Raw genomic sequence first — 25,701 nt, 5'->3', positions numbered from 1 at the left:
ACTACCAATTATTTCAGCATTAAAGCATCATTTCTACTATGTTGTCGTATATGTATTTGCATTTTGAGTTCCTCAAAATCCTGAAGTACTCGGTGCGAATGAAGTTCACTTTACGCCCGTAACAATTGAGGTGTGCCAGTGTAAAATTAGATGCTCTATACAATCCCATCTGTGACTAATAAAATACAATCAGAGAAAATATTTACTTACAGTTACAGTTGTTGGATACCCATCCAAATCATCTGTTATATGCCTCATTCAAATCTAACCGATAACCAATACAGGGTGATTCACAAGTTATCTATAAAATTTTAGGGGCAGGTGTGTCATGAAAAACTAAGTCGATTTTGTAAGAAAATTTTTTGGAAAATCTTTATAATTTTCGCAGAAAAAAATGTTAAAGTTTGACCATTGTATAACTGGATGACTGTAATATTTACGTTTTTCTCCAGAATCCCTTTTAGGTTCATCAACCTTACGTATAATTTATAGTTGGGTCTCCCACATGTCAATGGGTGGAAGCTGAAGATATGTGTTGTTTCACCCGAAATAAAAGAAGCGAGCTTACATGTGTAAGCAATTTTGGAAGAACCCTTAAGTTGGATCATCCATGTCTTCAGCTCTCAACCATTGACACGTGGGAGACCCAACTATAAATTATACGTAACGTTGATGAACCTAAAAGAAATTCTGCAGAAAAACAGAAACATTACAGTCGTCCAGTTAGACAATGATTAAACTTTAACAATTTTTTCCGAAAACATTTTAAGGATTTTCCAAAACATTTTCTTACAAAATCGACTTAGTTTTTCATGACACACCTTTCCCTAAAATTTTATAGACAAGTTGTGAATCACCCTGTATACATAAGTCGCTCAACTTGAGGGATGTTCTGGTTTGACCGTGAAAACCATTAGGTAAAAATATTCCCGGGTACTCTTGACACACCGTGACTCTGTCGCCACTCATTAGTCCTAATCGGTAATCTGGCCCTTCGCAAAGTCACATGTGTTAAGACATTAATTGCAAAAACCTTTTAAGGTCTGTTTTTTTCATTCAACCTAAGAATACCAAATTTGTGAGAACCTACCAAATCTATGTTCTGATTGGTCAACTGGAACAAAATGGACAGAAACCAAATTCTGCTCATTTTCCCTGTTTTCCTTTTTTGGTTAGATTTAGAGTGGAACTCGAGGTATAAACTTAAATTCAACATTCCTCCAAATTCGAACAAAACTTTTACTTGAAATTCGAACGCCCTTTGTACAGGGTAGTCCAAATTCGAGGCGTATCATTGGGATCTCAGAAACTATAAGAGATACGAGGTCGCTTAAATTAGGGCAAAGTTGCGCAATTTAGTGCCCAACAAAATGCTACTTCGTATGTGGAAAAATTCCGAATACTTTCGGAGATATCCAGAAAAAATCGAAATTTTGCTATATCAATTTTATTTTTTCCTAACTTTATTTGAAAAAACATTCCAAACCAGATGTTACTTCATTATTGCCACTTTTTCTTCCCTACAAGATGGTGTTGTGAAATTTGAAATCCGACGTTTCATCTTTGAGGAATCATCATCAACTTAATTTTTTTAAATACGGACCTGGATTTTTTACCTTGTCTTTTATTACCTTTTGCCCTTCTTAGAACAATGACATATAACAATCACCAAGAAAATTAGTAGATATGATAAAAATACCCTCTTAAAAGGTGCATATATCTAGCACTCTCCCACATCTTTTTTAACATAGGTTTGTCTTCCTTATGTTGTTTTATTTTGTATTTTTTGTTTTTCATTATATATAATTTCTCAATCAACGGATAATGCTATACAGTCTGACAAACAACTATAAGAGCGTGGGTTTTTGGGGAGAAACTTTACCCAAATTTGGTGAAACTTAAAACATAAGGTCGTGTTTGAATTCTTCGACCAAAAGTGCATCCATGAGGGTTGATTGCAGTAACAAGTCACAACCTGTAGCGAAGATCTAGCTAAGAACCTGCTGCAGTGCCGGTAATCGAGTGACAAACAATTATAAGACCAAAGGCTACACTTAGACATACAGGGTGTTAGTGAAATAACTTTCGTAAATTTAACCATTGTGTAATGTGGCCGTGTGGCACTATACGCGATTTTTGGATACAACACTTTTATTCAACTTCTCTATTACACAAGAACAAGAAAACACTAAGTACTGGTGGTGGTTTCTTTTTAAGCTGGCTGATGAGGAAGGACTGCTGAACAGGAACTGCCGACTAAGGGATTCTAAGTTGCTTAAATACTACTGTTTATCATGTCATTAAGGGTAGTTTGCAACGGGATCCGGACTTTTAACCCAGTTAATTACTTATACTGAACAAGGAAATAACAATTTAATGTAACAAGCAACCTAATTGTTCTGTGATATGTTTAGTTGCTTTAAAATTATTCCGTGAGAATTATGATAACACGGAGAGTACATTACAAGTGATTAAGAACATCATTTTAAACAAAAAAAATCCTTATAAGAGGGGTCGTAAATAGAACCATTTTCCCGGAAAATCAAAAAAACATGTTGTGAGAATTGGCAACGTCGCGTTTTTTTCATACATTTCATTTTCATACTTGCCTAAGTAGCAGTATGAGGTGGGTTTGCTTTTTTACATGTTTTTTGGGTCTGGTAGATTTTACAGTATATAATTAACAAAATGCACTAAATTCATGAAATTTAAAAATTATGTGATCCTTATTTTATTACTTTGAAAAGCCATTTACCTTGAAATTATTGTTATCATCTTTAATTAGCTTAACATGACACGTTACACATTTTACACCACTCACATTACATTCAAAAACACAAATTTATGATTGTTTTTGGTACATTAAATGTTCTAAATGTTCACCATTTGAGTCCATGCATGCTCTATTCCGGGTACTCCTTGTTGAATTCTTTTGAACAAGGTTTGAAATTTGTTCTTCGGTTTCAGAACCAACTTCTCTCTGTCGACCTCGTGTCCTTGATATAAAGAAACAACACTCCCTGTATCCAGAAGATTTTGGGAAACTCGCACAAATGTTTGTCGAGCTGGAAGTTTTCTTTTTGGATAACGATTACCGTAAATGCGCCCAACTTCTTCAGAATTTTGTAACGCCTCTACATAGATCAAAAGCATGTCATGACACTCGCGTACAGAATACATTGTCACTTAGGTATTGTTAATAAGCCGGAATAAAATCACTTAAAGCTCGCCCAAATTAACTTTGCGGATAATCTGTTGCGTGTACCGACAGAAAATGCATTCAGCAAGACCGAAATCACACTAAAATATTAAAAATATGGAAAGACATACAGTCCATGACAAATTTTAAAAATAAAGGTGGTTTTTGTCTTGTCCCTTCTCGATGGTTCCTAATGGGCTCCACATGTCCATGGCGTCAGGCGTCTTTGCCTAGCATTATATGTCACATAAAATGGGATAAAGTACAGATGACCATATCATAACGCAAATGGTTACATAACTCGTGTACTATTGAGGTACTAAGTCAATCTGTTTACTGCGCATTCCAATGCTCACTTCACCCGCAAAGTGGGCGAGCGACCCTCATAAGGGTCATAAAAAACAACCATAACAAAAACAAACTTCTGTTTCTCAGTCGGATTCAGTGCAGCGTTACCGCTTAAATTGTTAATTAAGTTTTCAATTGCTTTTAGCAATGTTATTATTGAATAATTTTAAGTTTTTTTGTTACATGTCAAACACACTTGACACATGTCAAACAACCAACATGTGTCAAGTACATTTTTCCACATTTTATTCAAATTTTAAACCTTATCATAGCTTTTCGGTTACCAACTTTGACATTTTTTTTTTAACTATTAGGTTTTCGACCCCTGTTGTAAGGAACTTTTTTGTTCAAAACGATGTTCTTAATCACTGATTAAATTTACGAAAGTTATTTCACTAACATTCTGTATATTGCGGAGAACTTGTCGAATTCAAGATTTTCGTTTATAATCTTTGATTTTATTTATTTGCGAATATTATTCCTACCATGCTCCACGGAAAATTGCTTACTGATCGGGAACAAGGTATGATTGTGGCGATGCATCAGGAAGGTGGTACGCAACGAGAATTTTTTTTTATTTTTCGAAGAAAACCTGTTCATTTAAGTATAAGAAGGTGTAACAGTTTTCGATTAATCATATGTCTATCTCTTATTTCAAGTAATAAAATACGGGGTGTTCCATTTAAATTAAGCAAGTTATTGCCCTTCAAAGGGAATACAATTTTCAAGCTATTTTTTGGGCGCTCTGTATGAGACACTTCAATCTTAATAATTCTGGCATAAAATACGTCTCATGCCTAAGGCTATAGGGAATTTCGGCTTGCTCCAGTTTAAACTTGCTTCAAAACAAAGTTTTTAAATGTGCATGATTTTTTTACAAAAAACTTAATTATTTCGAAATTCTTAAGATTTAGGACAGGTAAACCTTAATGAAACTTACATTCATTTTTCTCAAGAAATGTAAAACGATATTAATATATGGAGTGCTCTATTTAAAACAAACATAATTTTGATATTTTTCACTTATTTAGAACACCCTGTATAACACAATGTACTCCGATAATAAAACGAAAACAATTTTAGAATGTACCCATAATCGAGTTCTTTACAACGCAATAAAAGAAATTCAAAATATTAAATAGTTTAGCTGTAATCTTCCGAGACCGCACTAACTGACCACCCTGTATATGAACAACGTTTGGCAATTGTTTTTTTTTCGATTCAGTCAGAGTTAGAAATATTTGGGAGAAAATATCAAGAGTGCTAAATACTTTTGTCCCCGTAAAATTACGTGTTACTCTTGCGTTCGTAATAAAATATTTTCCACACTAGCGTTTTAAATTCTAGTTTATAACAGAAATAAAGTTAAAAGTTGAAGATATAATGTGGCATTATCTGTATGATACATATCCTTTTTATTTATGAGATATAAGGCTATATTTAAAAAAATGCATGCTGTGCCAATACTTTTATCCACCACTGTATATTTATTTTTATATTACTTATATTTATGTCAACTATTTTTTAGTTTACGTTAGTTCAAGCTAGTGCCAAACTACATGAGCGTATTTTCCGCGGCGATGTTTCCGCTGAGTTTAAAGCATCAAAACATAGAGCGTTTTTCCATTGAGTACACTCATAAAAAACTAACATACAGGGTGGGCCAACGAAAACGAAACGGTTCAAGTTTAGAGTTCTTAATTTCATTAAAAGAAAAATCACTTGATCACGTCAATTTATTTGTCGAGGGGACTTTTTAGACTTATTTCCAAACCTCTACCTTTGACGCCTTGAGCAGAGTGCTATTCACTCACAAAAATCTTAAATAGAAAGTGGGGTTGAGTGACACCTTGTTTGAAAGGTTTTTCAATTGTCTTTTCAATGACGTCTTCTTTGTGACATGAGATGTCATTTTGACATTTTAAATTACAAATTTATTCGTTTCATTGTTTAATTTTCGTAATTCGAATCGTAACATTCTTTAATTTTAATATCATATAATCCATGACGATTTTTATTTTCGTAAATAAATTTTTAAAAGTCGAAGATTTTTCACAAGAACTATACACTCACCTGCTCGTATAGTTCGTTTTATAGTAAACAAAATTTTGCATGTTGCGGCGGTGGCGATATCAACGCAAGTCGGAGCGTTTTAATCGCTCACGCCGGCGGGAATAAAATAAACGTAACGTACAGTAATGGACAAAAGTATATAGACAAACAGATATTTTAGTAAAATATTTTATTAAAGTATCAATACCTTTATTTACATTTTAAAAGTTGTAAATACCAATGAAGAAAGATATGAAATTTGTACCTGATATTAAAAAGAAACAAGAGGGCACACACAAAATATATTTTTTCTTGGGACAAAAGTATATAGACAACATCCTTTAAGAAATATTTTGCATCAGTTTAATTTAAACATTATTGTGCTTTGCATTCGATTTATAGTTTAAAATATTTTTGAGTTATTTGGAACAATGCCGCGTGGTAAACAAATTTCCTTTTATTTGAAAACAAAAATTATTGATTTGTTTAAAATTGGTCAGCGACAAATTGATATTGCAAAAAATTTAAATGTGGAACGTAAAGCTATTTGGGCCATTACTAAGAAATATCAGCAAAAAGGAGTTCTTGAAGCAGCAAAGAGAAGTGGACGGTCAAAAAAAACTTGGACCCAGAGCCATTCGACTCATAAAATATATTTCCTCTAAAGACTCGTTCAAGACACCTAAAGAAATAAAAAAAGAAATTCTAGTACAGGGACTTCAGGTCAGGGGGAGATTTCCACTAGAACCATAAAACGAAAGTTAGATAACCTCGGTTATTATGCACGTCGCACAAGCAAAAACCTCTTCTATCCAAGAAGAATCGAATGGCCCGTTTGGAATTTGCTCGTCGACATCTGTTGGGAAAATACCCAACATCTTCACCTAATAATAAATTTCTTTCTTTGCCAACGTAAACCCTTCTTAATCACCCTTAAGGGCAGTGTTTACATTATCGAAATGCATACACATTCCACACTCTTCCCACGCTCATAACTCTTCTCACCCATTATTTTTCTCACACCTTCATGGCACCGTATTGATAAGCAATCCTTATTCCCCTGCACTAATAATTCACACTAATTGGTATGACTATGAGGTGGTAAAAATATATATGGATAAGATCTTGCCCCGATCAATATCTTCATTGGACTGTAAGTGAGTAGAAAAGAGTATATTTCAGCGGTGAATCCAAGTTCAATATGTTTGGATCAGATGGTATTCACTATGTGAGACGTCCTAGTGGTAAAAGATTGGATCCTAAATACACACTTTCCACTGTTAAACGTGGAGGCGGATCTGTAATGGTTTGAGGGTGTTTTTCGGGATTTGGAATAGAATCTTTGTATAGAGTTGAAGGCATTATGGATAGATTTTTATGTCAATATCCTTGAAAACGTGATGTTACTCTATATGAAGGATCATATGCCCCTGAAATCAACGTTTCAACAAGATCATGACCCAAAACACACCTCTAAGGTGGCTAAAGACTTTTTCGGGAATCAACAAATTGCTGTTTTTAAATGGCCATCACAGTCTCCCGATCTAAATCCCATTGAGAACATGTGGGAATATTTGGATACACAACTTAGGGATAAAAAGTATTCCAGTAAGGATGGAAGGAACTTTTCACAGCTTTGGAGGAAAAGTGGAAAGCAATCGATATTTCCTACATCAATAAACTTTCACAGTCCATGCCACGAAGGTGTCAGGAAGTAATAAAAAATAATGGTTACGCAACAAAATATTAAGCCTGTAATAACGTAATAATATAATTTGTTTGCGGTATTTCAGTCGATTAGTTTTAAAATAATTGTATTTTATGTTTATCTACATATTTTTGTGCCTCGACATTTCAATGATTTTTTTGCAGCACTCAATGCTTGTGGAAAATTAGAATATGTATTTGTATTTCAAAAGATTTAGATACTGAAAAATAATTATTTTATATTTGGGTTTCAATAAAACTAATTATGGCGGAAGTATTGTATAAAAGCCGTTTGTCTATATACTTTTGTCCATTACTGTATATGTCGTTCATTTAGTTTAACTCGCTTATAGATACAGTTTCTCTTAGGACGGATAATCTTCGCGTTTAAAACGCTGTGGAAAATATGCTTGTGTAGTTTGGCACTTAGGATTAGAATAAATGGAAGTATAGTACAGTAACAACCGCGGCGGTAAAGGTAATTACCAAACTACCCGCTATAAACCTAAAAATTAAGGAGAGAGCGAATATAGGAAGTGAAGAAGTAGAGAAGTGTAAAAACTTTGAGAGAGGACGGGTGGAGAATGAATGGCAAAATCTTTGGAAGATGTGCGAGGACTGGACGAAGTGGTTTGTGCCAGATGCGAGGTATTATAAATTACTATATGACCGAAGCTATTTCGGGACATGGTTGCTTCGTGTCCTATTTGAAAAGAATAGGGAAATCTGAGACTGACAAACGTTGGAACTATGAAGAAAGTGACACACCATGTTCGAATGCTCAAAGGTTTAGAGTCCGAGACATGTGTTCCGCTTCGATTTTAACGAGATGGGAAGGAGAACGTCGGGAAATTAATGTTAAGAAATGAAAGGACGATAGGTGCGTCAAACATAATTAGCACCATAACGAGAAAATCGTGGGAAAATACACATGCAGTAAAATGCGTAACTGGAAGGAAATCCCCCCATCAGAAATAATCCTTTGTGGCGGTTCTTGTTAGGAGAAAAAGGAAACCCAAGACGTTTTTAATGAATAGATGTCAGGGGCGATTCTTACCCACGACACATTTAGCCATAATAAAGCCGAAAGTAGCGGCGGGGAGATTGCCCGGGACAAATCCCATACTACTTGGTCGCCAGAAGACCACATCGGGTTTCTTAAGAAGATTCCTCCTCGTGAGAAAAAAAACGTTAGGAGGTGGAAGGAAACTTTCAACCTGATGGCAGGAAACGCCCCAAACATCGATGATTCCCGACAATTAAAGAGACGACTAATGACAAGCCTCGTCTTTTCCACGTTGCTATATGTTGTACGTATGCGGAATGATGTTATCAGAATAAATACCTAGCGTCACCTCATGGACGGCGTGAATAAAAGAGTGGCCATAATGGTCTCCTCGGTATGTCGCACGATGTCGATAGCAGTCGTGGAAGCAATCGTAAGATTCCTGCTAATAGATCTGCAAATAATGGAAAGGGATAAGCCCTAAAAAAAAAAACAATAGCGGAAAAAACGACTCATAGAAAGGAGCTAATGGAGCAGTGGCAGGAAAGATAAAACCCCAACGAGGGCTGGATAAAGGTATTCATCAAAAAAATAGTCAGCGACGAACTACTTTGCCACGCAGGCAATGACGGGGCATAGCACTTTCGGTGCGGATCTCGACAACAATAGCAAAGAAATCAAATCACACATGTTGCTATTGCTAGGAAAAACACGATGTCTATCATACTACCTTCTATTGTGAGAACTATGCAACAGAAGGAACAGCGGCGGAAAGGTACGACGAAGAGGTCACAATGCAAACTGTGTGGAACCTAATGCTAATATCGGAAGAAGACTGGAACAACGTGAACGACATGATCATCAGTAAAATGAGGAGATAACCGGACTTCCAAAGAAGCCAATAACCGAGGTAATTTCACCAGAGTTGTTCCAGAATGGACAATGGGTGAAAAGCGGGAAACATGTTTAGTGGGCATTCCCTAAAAACGTTAGAGTGAATTCCACACTCGGAGGTTGAATAAAAGCGATAACACCACTGTCCTCCGGTTAATGCTCAACGAATTCACCTCACCTGCAAAAAAAAGTTTGGGAGGTGGGGAGATCAAAGACCTGTCCGCACTCGTTGTGCAGTGTTTCCTGGATGCCTCTTCCCCCCAGTTTGGATAACAAACCTCTAGGGAGGAAGGGGGAGATAGCAAACCCCAAAAGGCCGATGAATGAGCAATGGGAAAAACCTGAAAGTACCTGGCGCTGAGCCCGCCGAGTTGATGTGAGCTTGCTCTCTTTGCATAAGGCCCGTCCACCCAGACTGATTAGGATCTTACCATCAATGGTCTGAAATTGATAGAAGAAATTATATTATTGGAAATGTATAATAGTATAAGACGAGGTCTGACAATAAAATTCCCGGAATGAACTCGTAAAACTTTATTTGCATCTATACAAACTAATTTCTATGATCGCCTTCAAAGTACTTCCCTTGGGCAGCGATAAACTTTGTTAAACGATGCTGCCACTGTTCAAAACATTTTTGGAACTCGTCTTCCTGAATGCTCTTTAGTATTCTGGCCACATTGAATGTCAGACACATCAGAAAATCGGCGTCCTTTTATTGCACTTTTCATTTTTGGGTGAAACTAGAAGTCGCAGAGAGCCAAATCTGAGAAACAAGGTGGATAGTCCAACTTTGTGATTTGTTTCTTAGCTAAAAAGGAGCGAATGGTTATGGCATCATGTGCTGGAACATTGTCATAATAAAGGAGCCAATCATTTGGCCAAAGTTTGGGAAGTTTTTTACGAATAACATTGCGTAATCTTGTCAGCACCTCTAAGTAACAATGTTGATTTACTGTTTACCCTTGTTTAATAAACTCAAAGTAGACAATGCCCCTGTGATCAAAAAAACAAATCAGCATGGTTTTAATTCGTGATCGTGATGTTCGCGCTTTTTTCTTGGTCTTGAGAATCCTTTTGTTTTCCATTACATGCTGTCGTTTTGTTTCTGGGTCGTACTTATCTCCAGTAATCACTCTGTAAAAAACTTCTAAACGAGAAAAAAATTTAGATCAAATGTCAAATCGCCGCTACTTTTGTTTGTCAGTCAAAATTTTTGGAATCATCTTCGCTGACACTTTTCTCATTTCTAAATCTTCGGTCAAAATCTTTCTTACTGCTTCCCTGCCTAAATTTAATTCTTCTGCAATACTCAGCCGTCTATTAGATCTCACTGGTTGTCATACCTTTTTCATATTTTCACACGTTCGATGAGTTTTCGGACGCCCGGGCCTTACATCATCTTTCACGTTTTCCCGTCCTTCTTTGAATCTCTTATGCCATTCAAACACTGCAGACTTCTTCATGGCAGCCTCGCCATACGCTACTCTTAGCAATTCTAAAGTTTCAGTTGCACTTTTGCCTAATTTAACACAGAATTTGATATTAACGTGCTGTTCGAACATGTTTGCGACTGACAGAAAAAAATGGTCTTGCGCAACTAATGCTACAGTTTAACAGCTAATAACTTGATTTTGTTTTCATTAGCCAGACCAATAGTAGAGACATATAAGGTCGTGGCAAGTGCGACAGTTCGACTTAAGTTAGTTTATGTAAGAGGCGGTGGTGCTTTTCCGCGAATTTTATTGTCAGACTTTTTCAATAAAAACTTTTTTGGCCCACAGTTTAGTTGGATATGACAAGAGTTTTTTATACATAATTATATCGGTAAGATATCTGCTGTATTACGTAAGTACATAAGTAATTACTACCTGTAGACTTATTTTTTTCTGTTACATGGCTCTGTATGCGGTGAATAATAAAAATAGTGTGTCGGTTATCTATGGGTATATTTACCCGCTGCCGAACGACTGAACCACTCACATAATAAATATCGGGGTAGATTAAAGCACTATTAGTATGAACGCAATCCAATTTCATTGTCTTTTTGGTTAAGACTTTATTCGTTCATATTAGTAAGTTTTGCCAAAGTCATGAACCGAACACGACCTATAAGGTCTTGGTGCGTCGTAGAGTAGAGCCGAATTTTCAAGCAACATTAATTTTCTGGACAATTTTATGTTGAAATTATGATGCGACACTGCTTGTACTTTGAATGTTTTGTTTCTGCCTGCCTTTTGTTCGTTTTACAAGAATTTAGCGATTTTTGGGTTCTTTCTAAGAAGGGCCATATGCGGACCCATCTGGTAATCCGTAATTCATGATGTCAGACTGGGATAGTCTTTGGTAAAAGTTCTTTCTTGTTGCTTGCACATGTGTTTTTTTGGTTTTTAAGAACCTTTTTTTAGCAGGTCAATTGCATTGGCCTGGTTTTAAGTTTAGTTAGTAAGTTCATTCTTTTCACACATACCATAAGGATCTACTGGATAAAATTCGCACTACTCTGTAGAAGTGTGCGTTTCTCGTTCTCTATGAAGACTCAAAAAATCTCAATATTTTGTCATCGCCGTTTCGACCAAATCGCGTTCACACTACAATAAAAATAAATTCAATATGGGCAGCACAACTCTTGGCGCTAACCCCTTAGCGCTCTGCTAGCCTCTAGCCACTAAGTAAATCTCTTCCAATATAAACGTATCCTAAGACTTAATCTGTTACGCACGCCATTGACTCGCATGTGAGCCATTTTACTTTTCATGTCGATTTCGGAAATTGTAGCTCGATCTTTAAAAATATCCAAATAATTTGATATGTACAAGGTGTTTCAATTTGGAATGTTTTGACAGGAGAAATCTATTTTCTAAGTAGATAGAAGAAAACTGATTTAAGTAAGGCTGGATTTTTGAGAAATGGTTAATGCCAAAAACCGTTTCTCGATATCATCACAGCCCACTAAGATACAGAAGGTTTTTTGGTTTTTGGCCATTTTGAAAATCGCCAATAACTTCCTTATTTATTAATATATTGGTTTTGCACAAAAAAAAACATTACTGTAACACTTTTTTAAGAGGAATCTAATAGAGTGCTCAAACTTTTTCTGCTGGTTACCGTTTTCCTACAAATTGCTATTTCATTTTTTCAAACACAAATCATAAGTGGCCATGGCTTAACAAAATAGACAATTTTAAACCCTTTTCAACGATATACTTTAATATTTATTACCGAAAATAACGGAAATATAACATATTAATTTTTTTTACATAAGTTGGCTATGAAAATTGCTATCAAATTGCGTTTTCAAAATGGCCAAAAATCGAAAAACCGTCTGTATCTTAGTGGACTGTGATGATATCGGGAAATGGTTTTTGACATTAACCATTTCTCAAAAATTGAGCCCGTGACACCTAAATCAGTTTTCTTCTATCTACTCAGGAAATAGGTTTTTCCTGTCAAAACACTCCAAATTGAAACACCCTGTACATAGAGACCATATACAAAACTTCATTTATTTGCGAAATATAGAGATCTAGATATGGAAATATGATACATCGTTTTAAAGGGAATTTAATTATTTCAGCACATTAGAAGTGTTCACGTAGGTCTCAAGTGGGAAAAAACTGTGGGGGCCAAATCTATCTATGTTTGAAGAGATAACTTCTAGATAGTTCTACCTTACCGCAATACCGAACTACGAGACTTAACAAAAGGCGTGCGCAGTTTGTTTTTGGAATTTCGACGATTTTGTTACTTTTTCTGAAATATTTAATTTTACGATAATCCGCTTCTGTAAGATTTAATTTCTAAATATTTTAATTCTATATGTATTTTCTTTAATAATGCTAATCGATATTATCATTAAAATATCATTGGGTGATCATTAAAAAAAACTTGCAGTAGGCCAAAAACCTCAAACTGACGTTGATTAAGCCATTTGCTGTTTCAATCAATTTGCAATTGATGAACGTGTTTACAAAATATCTCTGATATTTCATTGCCTACTTAATTTTTTTTAATCATTACCTTTTAGTTCTGCCACTTTTCATTCTCTGAATTTCTCTTCGATGTAATTTCTGTTGAAATTTTTTCTGGTCAATATTGTTCGGTCGTTATTTTGTTCTGTAGATCTTTTTCTACTATTTTCGATATATTTTTTCAGCAGTTTGCTAAGGAACTACAGGCGTAGGACGTGTGGGACTTACCTGCTCGACTTCAGTGATTCTATCCTAGTTCTACGAATACTTTGAGAAAGAGAGAGACATATATCCGTAAACCCTGACATTTAGTTAATAATCCTAACCTCAAATCATTTGAAATTTAAAACTATATCTTCTTTTTTATATAACATTTTTTTAATAAAGTCCAATATCCTTGAATTTATAGTAATGTGAGCACGTAATATGTCATACTTTCATAGCACCATACGAACTATACCAAATATCCTTTCATCACACTTAATCAATCAAAGCCAAAATTAGCATCACCAATCAACACACATATCCCACTCCCAACAATGGCCAGTATCCTTTTACTCTTATTTAGCATCTCAATTCCCTCAATCCTATGCTGGGATATAGGTATTACAGTAAACGTAGAACCGTTGAAAGAAGACTGCTTTTTCCAAACATTGAAAGCAACTGATCAGCTTGAGATTGAGTATCAAGTAATTGATGGAGGACATGGTGATTTAGACATATCTTTCACTATGGTGGAACCTCGAGGCAGAATTGTAGTGGCTGATTTTAAGAAACCTGAGAAAAACCATGATGTTAAAATAGAAGTAGCTGGAGACTATAAATTTTGCTTCGATAATACTTTCAGTGCCTTCAATACAAAAACTGTGTTTTTTGAACTCTCTGTGTATAACAGTGATGAGGATGATCAGTGGGACAATTCAGATATTAGTTTTGATAATTCTGTATCAAATGCAGATTTCCAGCAAATGGAATTATTCAATGCTGCAGTGGAAGCAGTGAGGGATCACTTAACCAAGGCCAGGACACTGCAGGACTTGATAAAGATGACTGAAGCCAAAGATAGAAATATTGGAGAACAAACTTTTTTTAAAGTGAACACATACTCAGTTATTGTTTTAGCAACCATGGTCTTTGTAAGTTTAGTACAAATTGTAATGGTTAAGAGTATTTTTGATAATAACTCTAAAATGTACAAATTGTTGTGTTTTTTAGATTTCAATAAATAACAAAATCACAAAGGGATTATTAAGTGAAGACAATTTTTTTGTAAATTTTTATTAAGTGTTTTATGTACTGGGTGAATAAACATACAGAAAAACAAAGTTTCCATGTATTTCTCATAAAAAAAATTACATCTTCCGGATAATTTTATGACTGATTAAGTGAAAATAAATGTTAATCTAGAGTTAATACAAAAATCTACATGGGCCTTCCCATGCCTCTACCCATTTGTGGTTGATCCCCTCCCGATTTCTCATTCTTAATGGTCTCATCCACTGACAAAATTAAACATGCAGCTTCTGTGGCTGCTGTTAAAGCATTAACTTTTATAATAGCTGGCTCCCAAACACACAATTCAAGATTGTCACTAATGTCCTCTTGATTGATGTCTACACCATACCAGCGATGCCCTTGAGCATGCTTCTGACGTAGTTTGTTTAAGATGTTGGTCCCATCAAATCCAGCATTGTCACATAATTGTCTTGGAATAATTTCCAAAGCTTTTGCAATGGCACAGATTAACAGTTGCTCTTTGCCTGGGATAGTTTTTGAATAATCTCTGAGCATTTTGGAGAGCTCCATTTCTATAGCACCTCCACCTTAATGAAAATTATTACATACATTTCTTTAAATCAGGGTATAAAAATAACTTACCAGCTACTACTGCATCATTTTTAATGGTTCTTCTGACAATCATGATTGCATCATGCAATGACCTCTCAGTTTCCTCCAAAAACTGTTCAGCACCGCCTCTCAGAATTAGAGTGCAAGTTTTGGCATTGGGACATCCCCTGAATAAATTGAACCTGTCACCTCCAATTTGACGTTCCTCAAACAAGTCACATTTCCCTAATACTGAGTCTTTCAGATCGTGAACAGTACTCATAACAGCACCACCACAAGCTTTTAAAGTTCTTCTCAGATCTTCATCGGGGACACGTCCAGCACAGAACATGTCTCTGAAATTGATTTGGTATATTGGTTATTGTGTAATAAAATTCACTATTTTATATTTTTAATATACCTATCAGCAAAATACTGTGTAGCCACATCTCCAATAGGCAACTTGGATAAAACAACATTAGCACCAGACTCATGAATTTTTTGCAACTTATTGTACAAAATATTCCATTCTGTGTCAACAATCTTCTGGTACTCTTTAACGCTGTCTACTCGAACTTCAGCATTATCTCTCTCAGCCTTCAATTCTAGCTCAATGTTTAAAAGAGCAATTTTACAATTTTTATAGATTTTAGGTTGCATTTCAAAACCGGCATATGAAAATGTTTTCTTGAATGCAACTCCAGCTACTAAAAGGGACTCTTGCAATCCTCCTCCTGGGACCTTTTTAATGCCAATCATATTTAATGGCAAAAGATCATCAAGTAATAACACAGCATCAACCACCATTTTTGAAAAAAAGGCTCTTTGCTGGCTGATAAGTTTTGAACTCATTGCAGTGGAAGCACATTTCTCCAGCAAAGATCTGAATTCTGAGGCGTTAGATTTATTGATTTTAATTGAAATTTCATTGATCTTTCCCAAGCAAAGATGCAGGCATTTTCTCATAGCCCTTATGATAATTCTTGGGTGAACTCCTTCTTCAACATAGGACTTTATATGTTTCAGAAATTCCCCAGCTAAGATCACAACACTAGTAGTACCATCTCCTACTTCTGCATCTTGTGACTTGGCAATGTCAACCAAAATCTTTCCTGCGGGATGAACCACATCCAACAACTTCAGAATAGTGGCACCATCGTTGGAAATGGTGGCTTTACTGCTTTTACTGACAATTAACTTGTCCATGCCCCTGGGGCCCAATGTAGTACGAACAGCATCTACAATTGACTGGCAGGCATTAATGTTGGATATAAGCTGCGGTTTTCCTTGCGATGTGTCCGTACCCTCTTTCAAAAGCAAAATTTGAGATTGCTGTAAGTGTAAAATTAAGGCGTTAAAATGCAGATGTGTGACCGGGGACATGCAATGTGAGCGAGGCTAACCTCAAATTTAAAAAAATGAATTTTACAGGCACCATGATATATGGCGAATATTCTAACTTACCATTTTTGTTTAAATTAATTTGTAGTTCGAACGTTTGATGATTTAAAAGCTTTAAAAGCAACACAATTAATATAATTTAATTATTAAATTCGAGAGTTGAAGTTCGACTTCCCCACGACAGTAACCACAAACAATGAAACACTAGAATTGACATTGTTGATAGTGACTTTTATAATGAGTTAATATCGAGGATAAGTACGATTACGTTTGTGTCTCTTTCTAGAAGCTCCACTAGAGTTAGACAATATCTACTCTAGGTTGAGTGTTTACTAATTTTACATTTCTATATTTCAAATATGACGAAAATGGGGAAAAATGAAATGAATTCAAACCTAAACAACGAAAAAGGTTAGAAAATTAAAAAATTTTCCAGGAAGAAAATTTTTATAATTATGACGCATATTTTCAGAACATTAAACTTGAAAATGTCTGCAGACACTGCCAGAAAAAAGTTTAGAGGGTGCCTTTTGGGATCTCTGATGGGGGATTGTCTGGGTGCCCCATTTGAAGGCCAGGAAATATCTAGTGGCGATAAAATCATTATTCAAAGGTATTTTGATAAAATGGAAAATCCAAACTTCAAAAGTAAGTAAAATTTCAACTAAAATGTAATGAGGTGAGATAATAACATTAGAGTATGAATCCTCCCTTGGTCAAAAGATTTAATTGTGGTTCGATTTTAGCATCCTAAATGAAAGATTTTTACTATTGGTTTAAATGTATTTTAATTTAGTTTTACTCATCATGTCCTTCTGCTTCTTTATTGTTTGATCCAAAATTACTAGATTTTGGGGTCAGTGCAGATGATATATATATATTGTGGGTAATTCAATAATCTCTGAGTCAATGATTAGTGATGTGGGATCAGGTTTTTTACAAACATTGCAAATTTATTGGAGTTGAATATTTGGAACAAAAATAACTGCATAGATAATAAAATCCTTTTGCTAAGAAATGATTACAACTTATGTTTGATAGATTTAAGCCTCACAGATCATCTTAAAATTTGTATGTGTCTGAAAAGAGTGGAATCACATGTGAAGGCATGGTTTGACTCTAATGGATAGTTTCTGAATGAGGTCTATGTCTTTTGTAGTTACAAACCTGCCACCTAATGTAGGTAAGAGTGGGAGATTTTAGTCACTTTCTTTGGACATGAAACTAACTTAGCATAGACACATAGAGTACCTTAGCAAAAGTATCTGTAAAGGTATTTGTGTTCATGTGAACTTGTACCAAGGAGTCTTCTTAAAGATACTGAAGCAAGCATATCCTTCACTGTCTCCTCTCTTATGTGAATCTTGCACAGAGCTGCAATTTGTAGACGATGGAACTCTTGACTTGCAAAGACGAGCTCTCAGAGTTATTGTTAGCCTTCCTTATAAAGTAAACTGTACTTTTGAGAATTCAGAAATCCCAAGAGTGCTTGAGGAGAATGTTTTGTATCAAAATCAATAGAACGCCTTACGCATATGATGTCAGAGGATCATGTATGAACAGAACACTCGCAACAACACTACACAGTGCCAATATATAGCTGGCTGTTAAGATGTAGAAATGGCCCTGATGGCTTGCTATACACTTGTTTAGCAAACTTCCAATATCACATAAAGATCTACCATACTCTAATTTGAAGCAAAGGGTTAAAGAGCTATTACTTGTGAGAGATTGTATGAATTTCTTGTCTAAATACTATATTGTACGTTGACACCAATGAATTATTTTTATTATTATCATTATATCATTAACTCTATACATTTATCCATAAAGAATATCTCATAGGCAATCTTCGTTTTCAGGTCCCTTTAAAAAATATACAGACGACACAGCAATGATGTTAAGCATAGTCAAATATTTACTTGACAAACCAGATCCTGAACATGAGGACTCCTTACGACATTTGGCTCGGTTATTTGTCAACAGTTTCTTTCAAGAGCCTAATAGAGGCTATGGCCAAAATGTGGTTGTTGTGTTTGATAAACTAAAGAACACAAAGTATACTGACATTTTTAAGCCTGCCAAAGATCAGTTTAATGGTAATGGGTCATATGGTAATGGTAGTGCTATGCGTATTGCCCCTATACCCCTTTTGTTCTGCAATGACGAACGCATGACAAATATTGTGGTTAGGACGTCAAAAATTACCCATTCTAATGCTCTTGCCATAAATGGAGCTTTGTTGCAAAGCGCAGCTATCTGTGAGGCATTTGTTGCCGATTCGGTCCTCGATAGAGATAAATATATTGATTCATTATTAACCAGGATTAAAGATATAGAGTCTTCAGCTGATGATGACAAAGACTTGTATGTTTTTGTAATCAAATAATCCTCAAAACTAATTAAACATTTTAAGGGAAGATCAAACTCCCTTTTATGAGAAAATGAAAGTTGTTCGAAAACTTTTAAATAGGGAACATTCAAATGATTTAGATGATGAAGTTATTTATTCCCTTGGTAATGGGATCAGTGCTTATGAGTCTGTCCCTACAGCAATTTATTGTTTTCTTAGAGCTCTACATGTAATTCCAAAAATAAACGTAAGATAAGTAGTTTCTTTTAAATTTTAGGATATATTAAAACTTTGTTTTTAGACTAAAAATCCTTTCAGACGGACATTGCAATATGCAATTACATTAGGAGGTGATACTGACACTATAGCTTGTATGGCTGGGGCTATAGCTGGGGCTTACTATGGGGAAGATGTAATTAACAAAGCTATAATGAAACACTGTGAAAAGTATGAGGAAGTAATTTCACTAGCAGACCAATTGTATGAAAACTATGTAAAAATGGCTTGAAATCTTGCCAGAAACATCATTTGTGTTTTAATGCACCTAGATTTTTTCACGAGTTTATCACTGTATTTGTTAATTTAGTAATTTTACATCAATCAATCCTTAATTAAACAATAATCTACAATACATATCTACAAGATATAATCATAACATATCTATTACTCTTTGGGAAGTGGGTCATCCAGCTTTTCAACCTCATCAGACCCTTCTCTGACCAGCCTATAATACTTAACTGCGGGTGGTCTAAAGTAGTAGGCCTGATAATCGAAGCGTTCTCCCATTTTTTGCACAATTTCTTTTTCCAATTGCCTACAAGTTGGCTGTTAAGATTTCAATCAAAAGAAAACTTAACCATACCTTAGCCTTATTTTCTCATGTTCGACAAAAATGTAGGTCAAAAATTTCTCATAGTCTTGCTGAGGATTGTTGAATAAATATCTTGTCAAGAAGCGAGTAACAGGATTCTAAAGTAGGTTTTTAATTAAGAATGGTATTAAGTTTTAAGTAATTTAAAACCTTATAATATTCCCAGTACTTTGGAGTGTACCCTTCAGGAATTTCAGAAAGAGTGCCTGGACCAATGAATACATTCATACCAGTAACAAAAAGGGAGCAAGGGATTATTCCCAGCAAAACATAGAAATGGATATAATCTTTGAATTTAGTCCATTGGAATCTTGAAGGCTCCAAAGAAAGCGTTCGGTGCTCAGACATTTGGCGATTTGTGGCTGCAAATTGAACATCTTTGTAAAGTATTTGTATAAAAATTTGTGTTGTTAAAGCAAAAAATCAACCTAAAATTAAGCATTACATAAGCCCCAAAGTAAGTAGCATTCCCTTACCAGCTCTAGAGACTGATTTCAGATGTTTAAATAGAGGTCTAAGTTTGCTCAATAACGTCATTTTTTGTTTTTCTGTTAAATAATTACTATTTTATATTTCTGAAATTCTAAATGCTTTTTAACATAAAAAAAATTAAAATAATTTATTCCGACGTTTTGATTTTGAGGTTGTAAATGGTTAATGCCAATGAGTGACGTATTCGGACAAGAGAAGTAATGAATGTTTACGTCCTTCTCTATTAGGTAACACTGAACTGGAATAGTCTAGTTAAGACTATATTGTGCGTAACAGAATATATAACGTGACTTCTTATTCACTTCTTCGTTACCGCTCAGAAGACTGACTTGCAGTTCGTTCTATTTGCATCCTTGTTTGATACATTAGCGATATGTAAGAAAAAAACAGCTGTTCAATTTTCAACACCACCAATAACAGCTTGTTGACAGCGAATTTCAAAATGGAAGTGGAAGATTGGAAAGTGGAAAAATAACTACAATTTAGGTTTTTCCAGAACTATTGTTTGAAAAATAGTCTCTGAATTTCCAATAATTGATACAAGTAAAAAATTTCTAGTACTCTATACCTGTTTTCGCCATGTAAGTATGAATTACTAACCCAAAAAACCATGAAACGTAATGTGTAGTTTTCAGTGGCAGTGGCTGCTTTTCAAGCATTTGTGTCAAAAATAGCATTGTTAAACTCCCATACAATGTGGAAATATACAAAACTTGATTCTGTCAGCGAAAAAGACACCCTATTCCATGATTTAGTCCATGAAGTGAACAACTCCGATCCAGGTGCCAGATTATCATTCGCCTTGAGAAACAAATTAGAAAAGTTTTCAATCAAAGGAAGAAAAGAAATTGTAAATCGCGTAAAACAAGGCTGCTCTCCCCTGTTTAAAGCATGTAAAAAGGGCCAGCAAGAAATTGCTGAATATTTGATTAACACTTGCGGAGCTGATGTGGAGCAAAGAGGCAGTTATGAAGTAGTTGAAGACAGATCTAATCATGTAGTTACTCCCTTGTGGTGTGCTGCAGTATCAGGTATTAATTCAGCGTTTTTAAACTCTTATTCATTTACTTACCTCAGTTTTTTTGTGTATTTCCTGTAGGGAAACTGCCAATAGTCAAACTTCTCATACGCTCCGGGGCTGATGTAAATGCAGTATCAGACAGTGGGTCCACTCCCATACGATCAGCTTGTTTTATGACTCATTTTGAAGTGGTTAAATATTTGGTTTTACATGGGGCGGATATAAACAAGTCCAACCACAATGGAGGCACTTGTCTGATAAACTCAGTACAAAGCCCCAATTTGTGTCACTTTTTGTTGAAGCATGGGGCTGATGTGAATGCTAAAGACATCCAAAATAAAACTGCCCTGCATTATGCTATTCAAGAGCACCGATTGGAGACTACCAAGTTGTTACTAAAATATGGAGCTGATTATAATGCTAAATCTAGGTACTGTTAGGTGCTTTTATATTAATAAAAGCTATTATATTTTTTTGATGAAGTTAGATATGGAGATGATGCACTTCAAATGGCCTGTTTAAAAGGTGCAACTTGGATTTATGAATATCTTGTTAGAACTTTTACTTTTCCGCCTCAAAGAATTTGTGATGCGGAAGAATTGTTGGGAGCCACATTCGTAGATGAATTCAGTGATGTTTCTGTATGTCTACAATACTGGCGACATGCCATCAAAATCAGGGATGAGAATGGATTACATCCAAAGCAACCTGTAATGCCTCTGCAGGAATGTTATAGAAACCAAAAGGAATTTGAGACTGAGGAGGAGATTTTGACAATGGATTTGGACACAATCAGGATTCAATGTCTGCTAGTTGCAGAGAGAATTTTAGGCACCCATCATAAAGACACAATTTTTAGGTAAAGTCCCTATATTTTATGTTTATTTTAAAAAAATTTATTGACATAAAATGCAGGTTAATGTATAGAGGCGCATCTTACGCTGATGTAATGCGGTATCAACGATGTATAGAAATATGGCGTAGGGCATTACAAGTACGCACTGAAAAAGACACAATTCTCTACACAGATACATGTTTTACTGCCTTGGCTCTAGTGAAACTTATGGTTGATTTTAATGTAAAATCCATACAGAATGAGATTAACAATACAGAGCAACGGTTCCATGATATTGTGGAGACTTTTAAGCTCCTGAGCAGCAGTCTTCAGGACACTAGGACGCTATTGTTAGTGAAACCACAGTACAAGAGGCAATTAGATTTTTTTGAGAAAACTGTCAAGTAAGTTTTTATTTTGATCTCATGTATTTTCTTTGCTTCTGGGATTTTTGGTCTCATTTGTGCTGGGTATAGAATCACATTATTGTCAGTCAATATTGGACCTGACATTCATTAATTTTGCATATATCTTTTGAAATTGTCTAGTAAACTGCTTGTTGAAAAATCCTTGTTTTGCATGCTTAACTCATATAGAGCCATTTTTCTTACTTGTCATCTTCACTGGACAGAAAATACAAGACCTTTTTGAAGAGGTTTTTCAGTCACGCAGATATTCTTGAACAGAGTTAGGTAAATTGACTTCAAAAACTTTTTTATACATTGCTCAAAAAAATCTTGTTGAAAATTACGCCAAGTGTAAAGAAGTGTAAAATATGTAGGAAACTTCTGATTGGTTCAATGTGAAACGTCGCGGTCCTTTCTTACACTTTAAAAAATAATGCTATTTAATTAGTTAAAAATATATAGGTTGTCTTACCTACCTAATAATTACAGCATCACTATGTTGTCCAACTCAAAGTTAACCGCCGGACAGACAATATATGCGATGAAATTAGCCGATGTAGGATGATGAAAAAACTTAATTCGTTAAAGAAAAGGTTACGCTGGAATAGTGCTAAAATCAAGTTGTACCAGACATAACGTGCACATATGGATAAACCATTAAAGATGATAAATTTAAAATTAGGCCTTATACAGCAAACTAAGAATGTAAAAAAACAAAATACAATCCACAAAATATCAATGGTTTAGACAAAAAGGTGAACAATGTTTTAACAGAATGCATACCCATATTTTGTATGCGAAATCGTATTATTATCAAAATAAAAAGTTGTTCATCTAGAACACCTTGAGAAAACAAACACAGTTGAGAGATCATGCAGGCATCGTTCAGATTCAATATTTGGAAGGTACTGAAAAAAACCGCCAGAATAACTGTTTTTGATTTATTGTGATTTATTTATTGATTTTGATCGAAGCGCCAGAGCGATACATACATTTTTAATTATAATATTATTTTACGCGCAATCCGAAGCGAAATTTTATGAACTACAGCTCTACGCTACTAATTTTGTGCTCAATGCGCTTTTGGTCAGTTTATCTCGTTAAAATCGAATGACGAACACCCGCAATACAGGAAAACAAGAAAATGGGAACTTTTTGAAAATACCCTGTATTTTTTTCTCCACTAAAGCTATTAAATGACATGACAATGATCATTCAAGATTTACGGTAAAATTAAATGCAGCCTGTTAAAAGTTAACATTTTTGTGTCTTCAAATAAACATATTAAGGGGAGTACACATTTGTACATTCTCGCGGAAAAACTGTACATGACTGCATGTTTCTGCATTTCATATTTATTTTCTTCAATCACATTGTCCCATTTTCCTCATATTTCAAACTTGATTTTTCCATTTCTGCCTTAGGTGCGTTACACACTTAATCTACTTAATGATCGAAACAGCGAAAACACCCTCCAACAAGGAATTAGTCTGCGACCTCTTACGAGGCCTCATCAAAATTAACATAAAATGCCTCACAGCTGGAGATTCCATACTACACCTCTGCGTATCTAGATTAAACACCATAAGATCCAGTTACTTCTTAGACGAGGAACCCGTTATGATTTTCCCAAGGGAGAGCGTTGTGCGATTGTTATTGCAGTGCGGTGCAAACGTGAACGCGAAAAACGACTTGGGTCGTACTCCCCTTCACGTGGCAGCGATGGCTTACAATTATTCGTCTGAGCTGATTGGGCTTTTACTCGATTACGGAGCACATTTGGATCAGCCTGATGGGCAAGGGGATACCCCTTTGCATGCTATTGTAGGTCTAATAGCAAACAACTGTATGATTGCTGAGAAGACTGACATTAGTTTAGTGAATTATATTAGTTTGAAGTGTATGTGCGCCTCGCAAATTGTCAAGTTGAATATCCCCTATGTGGACCAGGTGCCCAAGACTCTAGAAGCTTTCATCAAGTCACATGAACACGCCAACTATCCCAATTAATATATTTCTTATTTACTCGAATCTGAAATATTGTAAATTGTTTTTATCTTAATAACGCCTTTATTTTTTAGCGCTTGATATGTGTTTTTTATAAATTCTTTTCTCATTGAGGTAAACAATGTAGATCAATGTCGATAGGGCTATTAGTCCTCATAGTAGTTGTGTGTGTTTGCCTTCGTTTCAAATCATTCTCTCACATCTTTTATTGCAATCGACAGAACGGCCGCAAAGCAGATTTACTGATAAATTTCCATTTTGCGCTTTTATTTCATATTCACTGTATTTATTTTTGCGTCCACGCTAAACATTACAAACTTAAACTCATTTATTGTGTTCTCGAGCGTGCCTTGGTATTGTAGTATGTGTAGATATGTCTGTGATATTGTTAGGAAAATGCACTTAGATATTTCCGAGGGGTTAACCATTAGTAGAACTGACCCCCGCCAAACTGCATGATGATTTTTTTGCCCTTAGAAAAGCGTTTCAATTTAAATATTCCCACTAGAGCCAACTCACCCAACGAGGTGCCACGTGTGCGCGTGATATGAATCTAATATTAATATATAAGTATCAGTTTATGTCTTGAAATTCCTAGCTCAATAAAACCTCTCAGCTATGGTAAATAAAAGTCAAACCATTTCATTTTGCGCTCAAAACAGCGTTATTAATTATCATCTACAAAAGGGGCAATAATCTGCGTAAGGTAGCTTCAGACTTATTTCTGTCCTATCGTCATTCCTAAAAGCCTTCAAGGGGATATTATGCTACGGACAAATTAATTAATTAGTATGCTTAAATACACTAATTAACTGACAGTTCTTTTTTAAACCGCAAAAAACAACTGAGATGACAATCGGTAATTTTATTAATTTTATTACTCAGGCACCATGCAACCTGTATTTCCAAAATTGGTGGTTCCTGAACTACAGAAGTTTGAACTTTAGGATACAGAAAAAATCTCGTGACGTCACATCGCGGTACAGAAAGCAAACACTCGACACATTTTTACAGACACACTACCACTTTTCAGTTTCAATTATTGAGAGACTGAATTGACTAGTTATCTTATTCAATTTGAAAGGTACTTAACAGTTTTAGTAAGCTCTGGGCTATCTTATCATATAATCTCGACTCCGTTTAGGAATTTTATGCGAAATTTCTCTAAGTACTCGTTTCTGCTCAGAAATATAAAAGTGAAAAATAAGAAACCATGATTTTTCAGAGCCATAAGGTATCTTTAGGATGTGAGATGTTTTCATCACAATAGGAATCTTGTTCTTACAATGAATTTTTCAATCTGTATTTGT

The 25,701-nt window shown here is 35.2% G+C and overlaps 5 protein-coding genes across 7 annotated transcripts; 3 read left to right on the top strand and 2 right to left on the bottom strand.

The window, feature by feature from the left end:
• Positions 1 to 13,592: 13,592 nt before the first annotated feature.
• Positions 13,593 to 14,479, top strand: opm (opossum). The gene has a single exon (XM_066392900.1). It carries the CDS (start codon positions 13,717 to 13,719, stop codon positions 14,404 to 14,406), a length of 690 nt encoding a protein of 229 aa, XP_066248997.1. The 5' UTR covers positions 13,593 to 13,716; the 3' UTR covers positions 14,407 to 14,479.
• A 45-nt stretch (positions 14,480 to 14,524) lies between these two features.
• Positions 14,525 to 16,486, bottom strand: CCT7 (chaperonin containing TCP1 subunit 7). 2 transcript variants are annotated; one of them, XM_066392877.1, is made up of 4 exons: positions 16,469 to 16,486; positions 15,426 to 16,336; positions 15,056 to 15,360; positions 14,525 to 15,000 (listed from the first exon to the last, which is right to left on the bottom strand). In XM_066392877.1, exons 1-4 carry the CDS (start codon positions 16,469 to 16,471, stop codon positions 14,600 to 14,602), a joined length of 1,620 nt encoding a protein of 539 aa, XP_066248974.1. In that variant the 5' UTR covers positions 16,472 to 16,486; the 3' UTR covers positions 14,525 to 14,599. The 2 variants fall into 2 exon arrangements, with proteins under 2 accessions (XP_066248974.1, XP_066248965.1); XM_066392868.1 differs by lacking the exon at positions 16,469 to 16,486 and having other exon boundaries at positions 15,426 to 16,420.
• Positions 16,487 to 16,837: 351 nt separating this feature from the next.
• On the top strand, positions 16,838 to 19,283 carry LOC136410059 (ADP-ribosylhydrolase ARH3-like). The gene is made up of 4 exons (XM_066391992.1): positions 16,838 to 17,053; positions 18,268 to 18,772; positions 18,822 to 19,005; positions 19,060 to 19,283. Exons 1-4 carry the CDS (start codon positions 16,861 to 16,863, stop codon positions 19,264 to 19,266), a joined length of 1,089 nt encoding a protein of 362 aa, XP_066248089.1. The 5' UTR covers positions 16,838 to 16,860; the 3' UTR covers positions 19,267 to 19,283.
• A 63-nt stretch (positions 19,284 to 19,346) lies between these two features.
• ND-SGDH (NADH dehydrogenase (ubiquinone) SGDH subunit) lies at positions 19,347 to 20,270 on the bottom strand. Its single transcript, XM_066391999.1, has 4 exons — positions 20,106 to 20,270; positions 19,780 to 19,991; positions 19,621 to 19,727; positions 19,347 to 19,572 (listed from the first exon to the last, which is right to left on the bottom strand). The coding sequence occupies exons 1-4, from the start codon at positions 20,164 to 20,166 to the stop codon at positions 19,422 to 19,424; spliced, it is 531 nt and encodes a 176-aa protein (XP_066248096.1). The 5' UTR covers positions 20,167 to 20,270; the 3' UTR covers positions 19,347 to 19,421.
• Positions 20,271 to 20,546: 276 nt separating this feature from the next.
• m-cup (mann-cup) lies at positions 20,547 to 24,912 on the top strand. Of its 2 annotated transcripts, none has more exons than XM_066391686.1 (6): positions 20,547 to 20,702; positions 20,757 to 21,152; positions 21,221 to 21,572; positions 21,630 to 22,001; positions 22,058 to 22,381; positions 23,809 to 24,912. In XM_066391686.1, the coding sequence occupies exons 2-6, from the start codon at positions 20,816 to 20,818 to the stop codon at positions 24,392 to 24,394; spliced, it is 1,971 nt and encodes a 656-aa protein (XP_066247783.1). In that variant the 5' UTR covers positions 20,547 to 20,702; positions 20,757 to 20,815; the 3' UTR covers positions 24,395 to 24,912. The 2 variants fall into 2 exon arrangements, with proteins under 2 accessions (XP_066247783.1, XP_066247792.1); XM_066391695.1 differs by having other exon boundaries at positions 20,548 to 20,702; positions 20,750 to 21,152.
• The last annotated feature ends 789 nt before the right edge of the window (positions 24,913 to 25,701 follow it).

The sequence above is a fragment of the Euwallacea similis genome, chromosome 1 (assembly GCF_039881205.1).
Source record: "Euwallacea similis isolate ESF13 chromosome 1, ESF131.1, whole genome shotgun sequence".
NCBI lineage: Eukaryota > Metazoa > Arthropoda > Insecta > Coleoptera > Curculionidae > Euwallacea > Euwallacea similis.
This window is presented reverse-complemented; position numbering and strand designations above follow the sequence as displayed.

What these genes read in the sequence shown, in the direction of transcription:
- ND-SGDH (XM_066391999.1), bottom strand. Translation starts at nt 20,166, where the DNA reads ATGACGTTATTGAGCAAACTTAGACCTCTATTTAAACATCTGAAATCA. An exon ending in GAAATCAGTCTCTAGAGCTG is followed by an intron (nt 19,992 to 20,105) that starts GTAAGGGAATGC and finishes TTCAATTTGCAG; the next exon opens with CCACAAATCGCCAAATGTCT. An exon ending in AGTACTGGGAATATTATAAG is followed by an intron (nt 19,728 to 19,779) that starts GTTTTAAATTAC and finishes AACCTACTTTAG; the next exon opens with AATCCTGTTACTCGCTTCTT.
- LOC136410059 (XM_066391992.1), top strand. Translation starts at nt 16,861, where the DNA reads ATGACGCATATTTTCAGAACATTAAACTTGAAAATGTCTGCAGACACT. An exon ending in GGAAAATCCAAACTTCAAAA is followed by an intron (nt 17,054 to 18,267) that starts GTAAGTAAAATT and finishes CTTCGTTTTCAG; the next exon opens with GTCCCTTTAAAAAATATACA. An exon ending in ATGTAATTCCAAAAATAAAC is followed by an intron (nt 19,006 to 19,059) that starts GTAAGATAAGTA and finishes CTTTGTTTTTAG; the next exon opens with ACTAAAAATCCTTTCAGACG.
- m-cup (XM_066391686.1), top strand. Translation starts at nt 20,816, where the DNA reads ATGTGGAAATATACAAAACTTGATTCTGTCAGCGAAAAAGACACCCTA. An exon ending in GTGGTGTGCTGCAGTATCAG is followed by an intron (nt 21,153 to 21,220) that starts GTATTAATTCAG and finishes TATTTCCTGTAG; the next exon opens with GGAAACTGCCAATAGTCAAA. An exon ending in GATTATAATGCTAAATCTAG is followed by an intron (nt 21,573 to 21,629) that starts GTACTGTTAGGT and finishes TGATGAAGTTAG; the next exon opens with ATATGGAGATGATGCACTTC.
- CCT7 (XM_066392868.1), bottom strand. Translation starts at nt 16,387, where the DNA reads ATGTCCCCGGTCACACATCTGCATTTTAACGCCTTAATTTTACACTTA. An exon ending in ACACAGTATTTTGCTGATAG is followed by an intron (nt 15,361 to 15,425) that starts GTATATTAAAAA and finishes AATCAATTTCAG; the next exon opens with AGACATGTTCTGTGCTGGAC. An exon ending in AAATGATGCAGTAGTAGCTG is followed by an intron (nt 15,001 to 15,055) that starts GTAAGTTATTTT and finishes ATTTTCATTAAG; the next exon opens with GTGGAGGTGCTATAGAAATG.
- opm (XM_066392900.1), top strand. Translation starts at nt 13,717, where the DNA reads ATGGCCAGTATCCTTTTACTCTTATTTAGCATCTCAATTCCCTCAATC.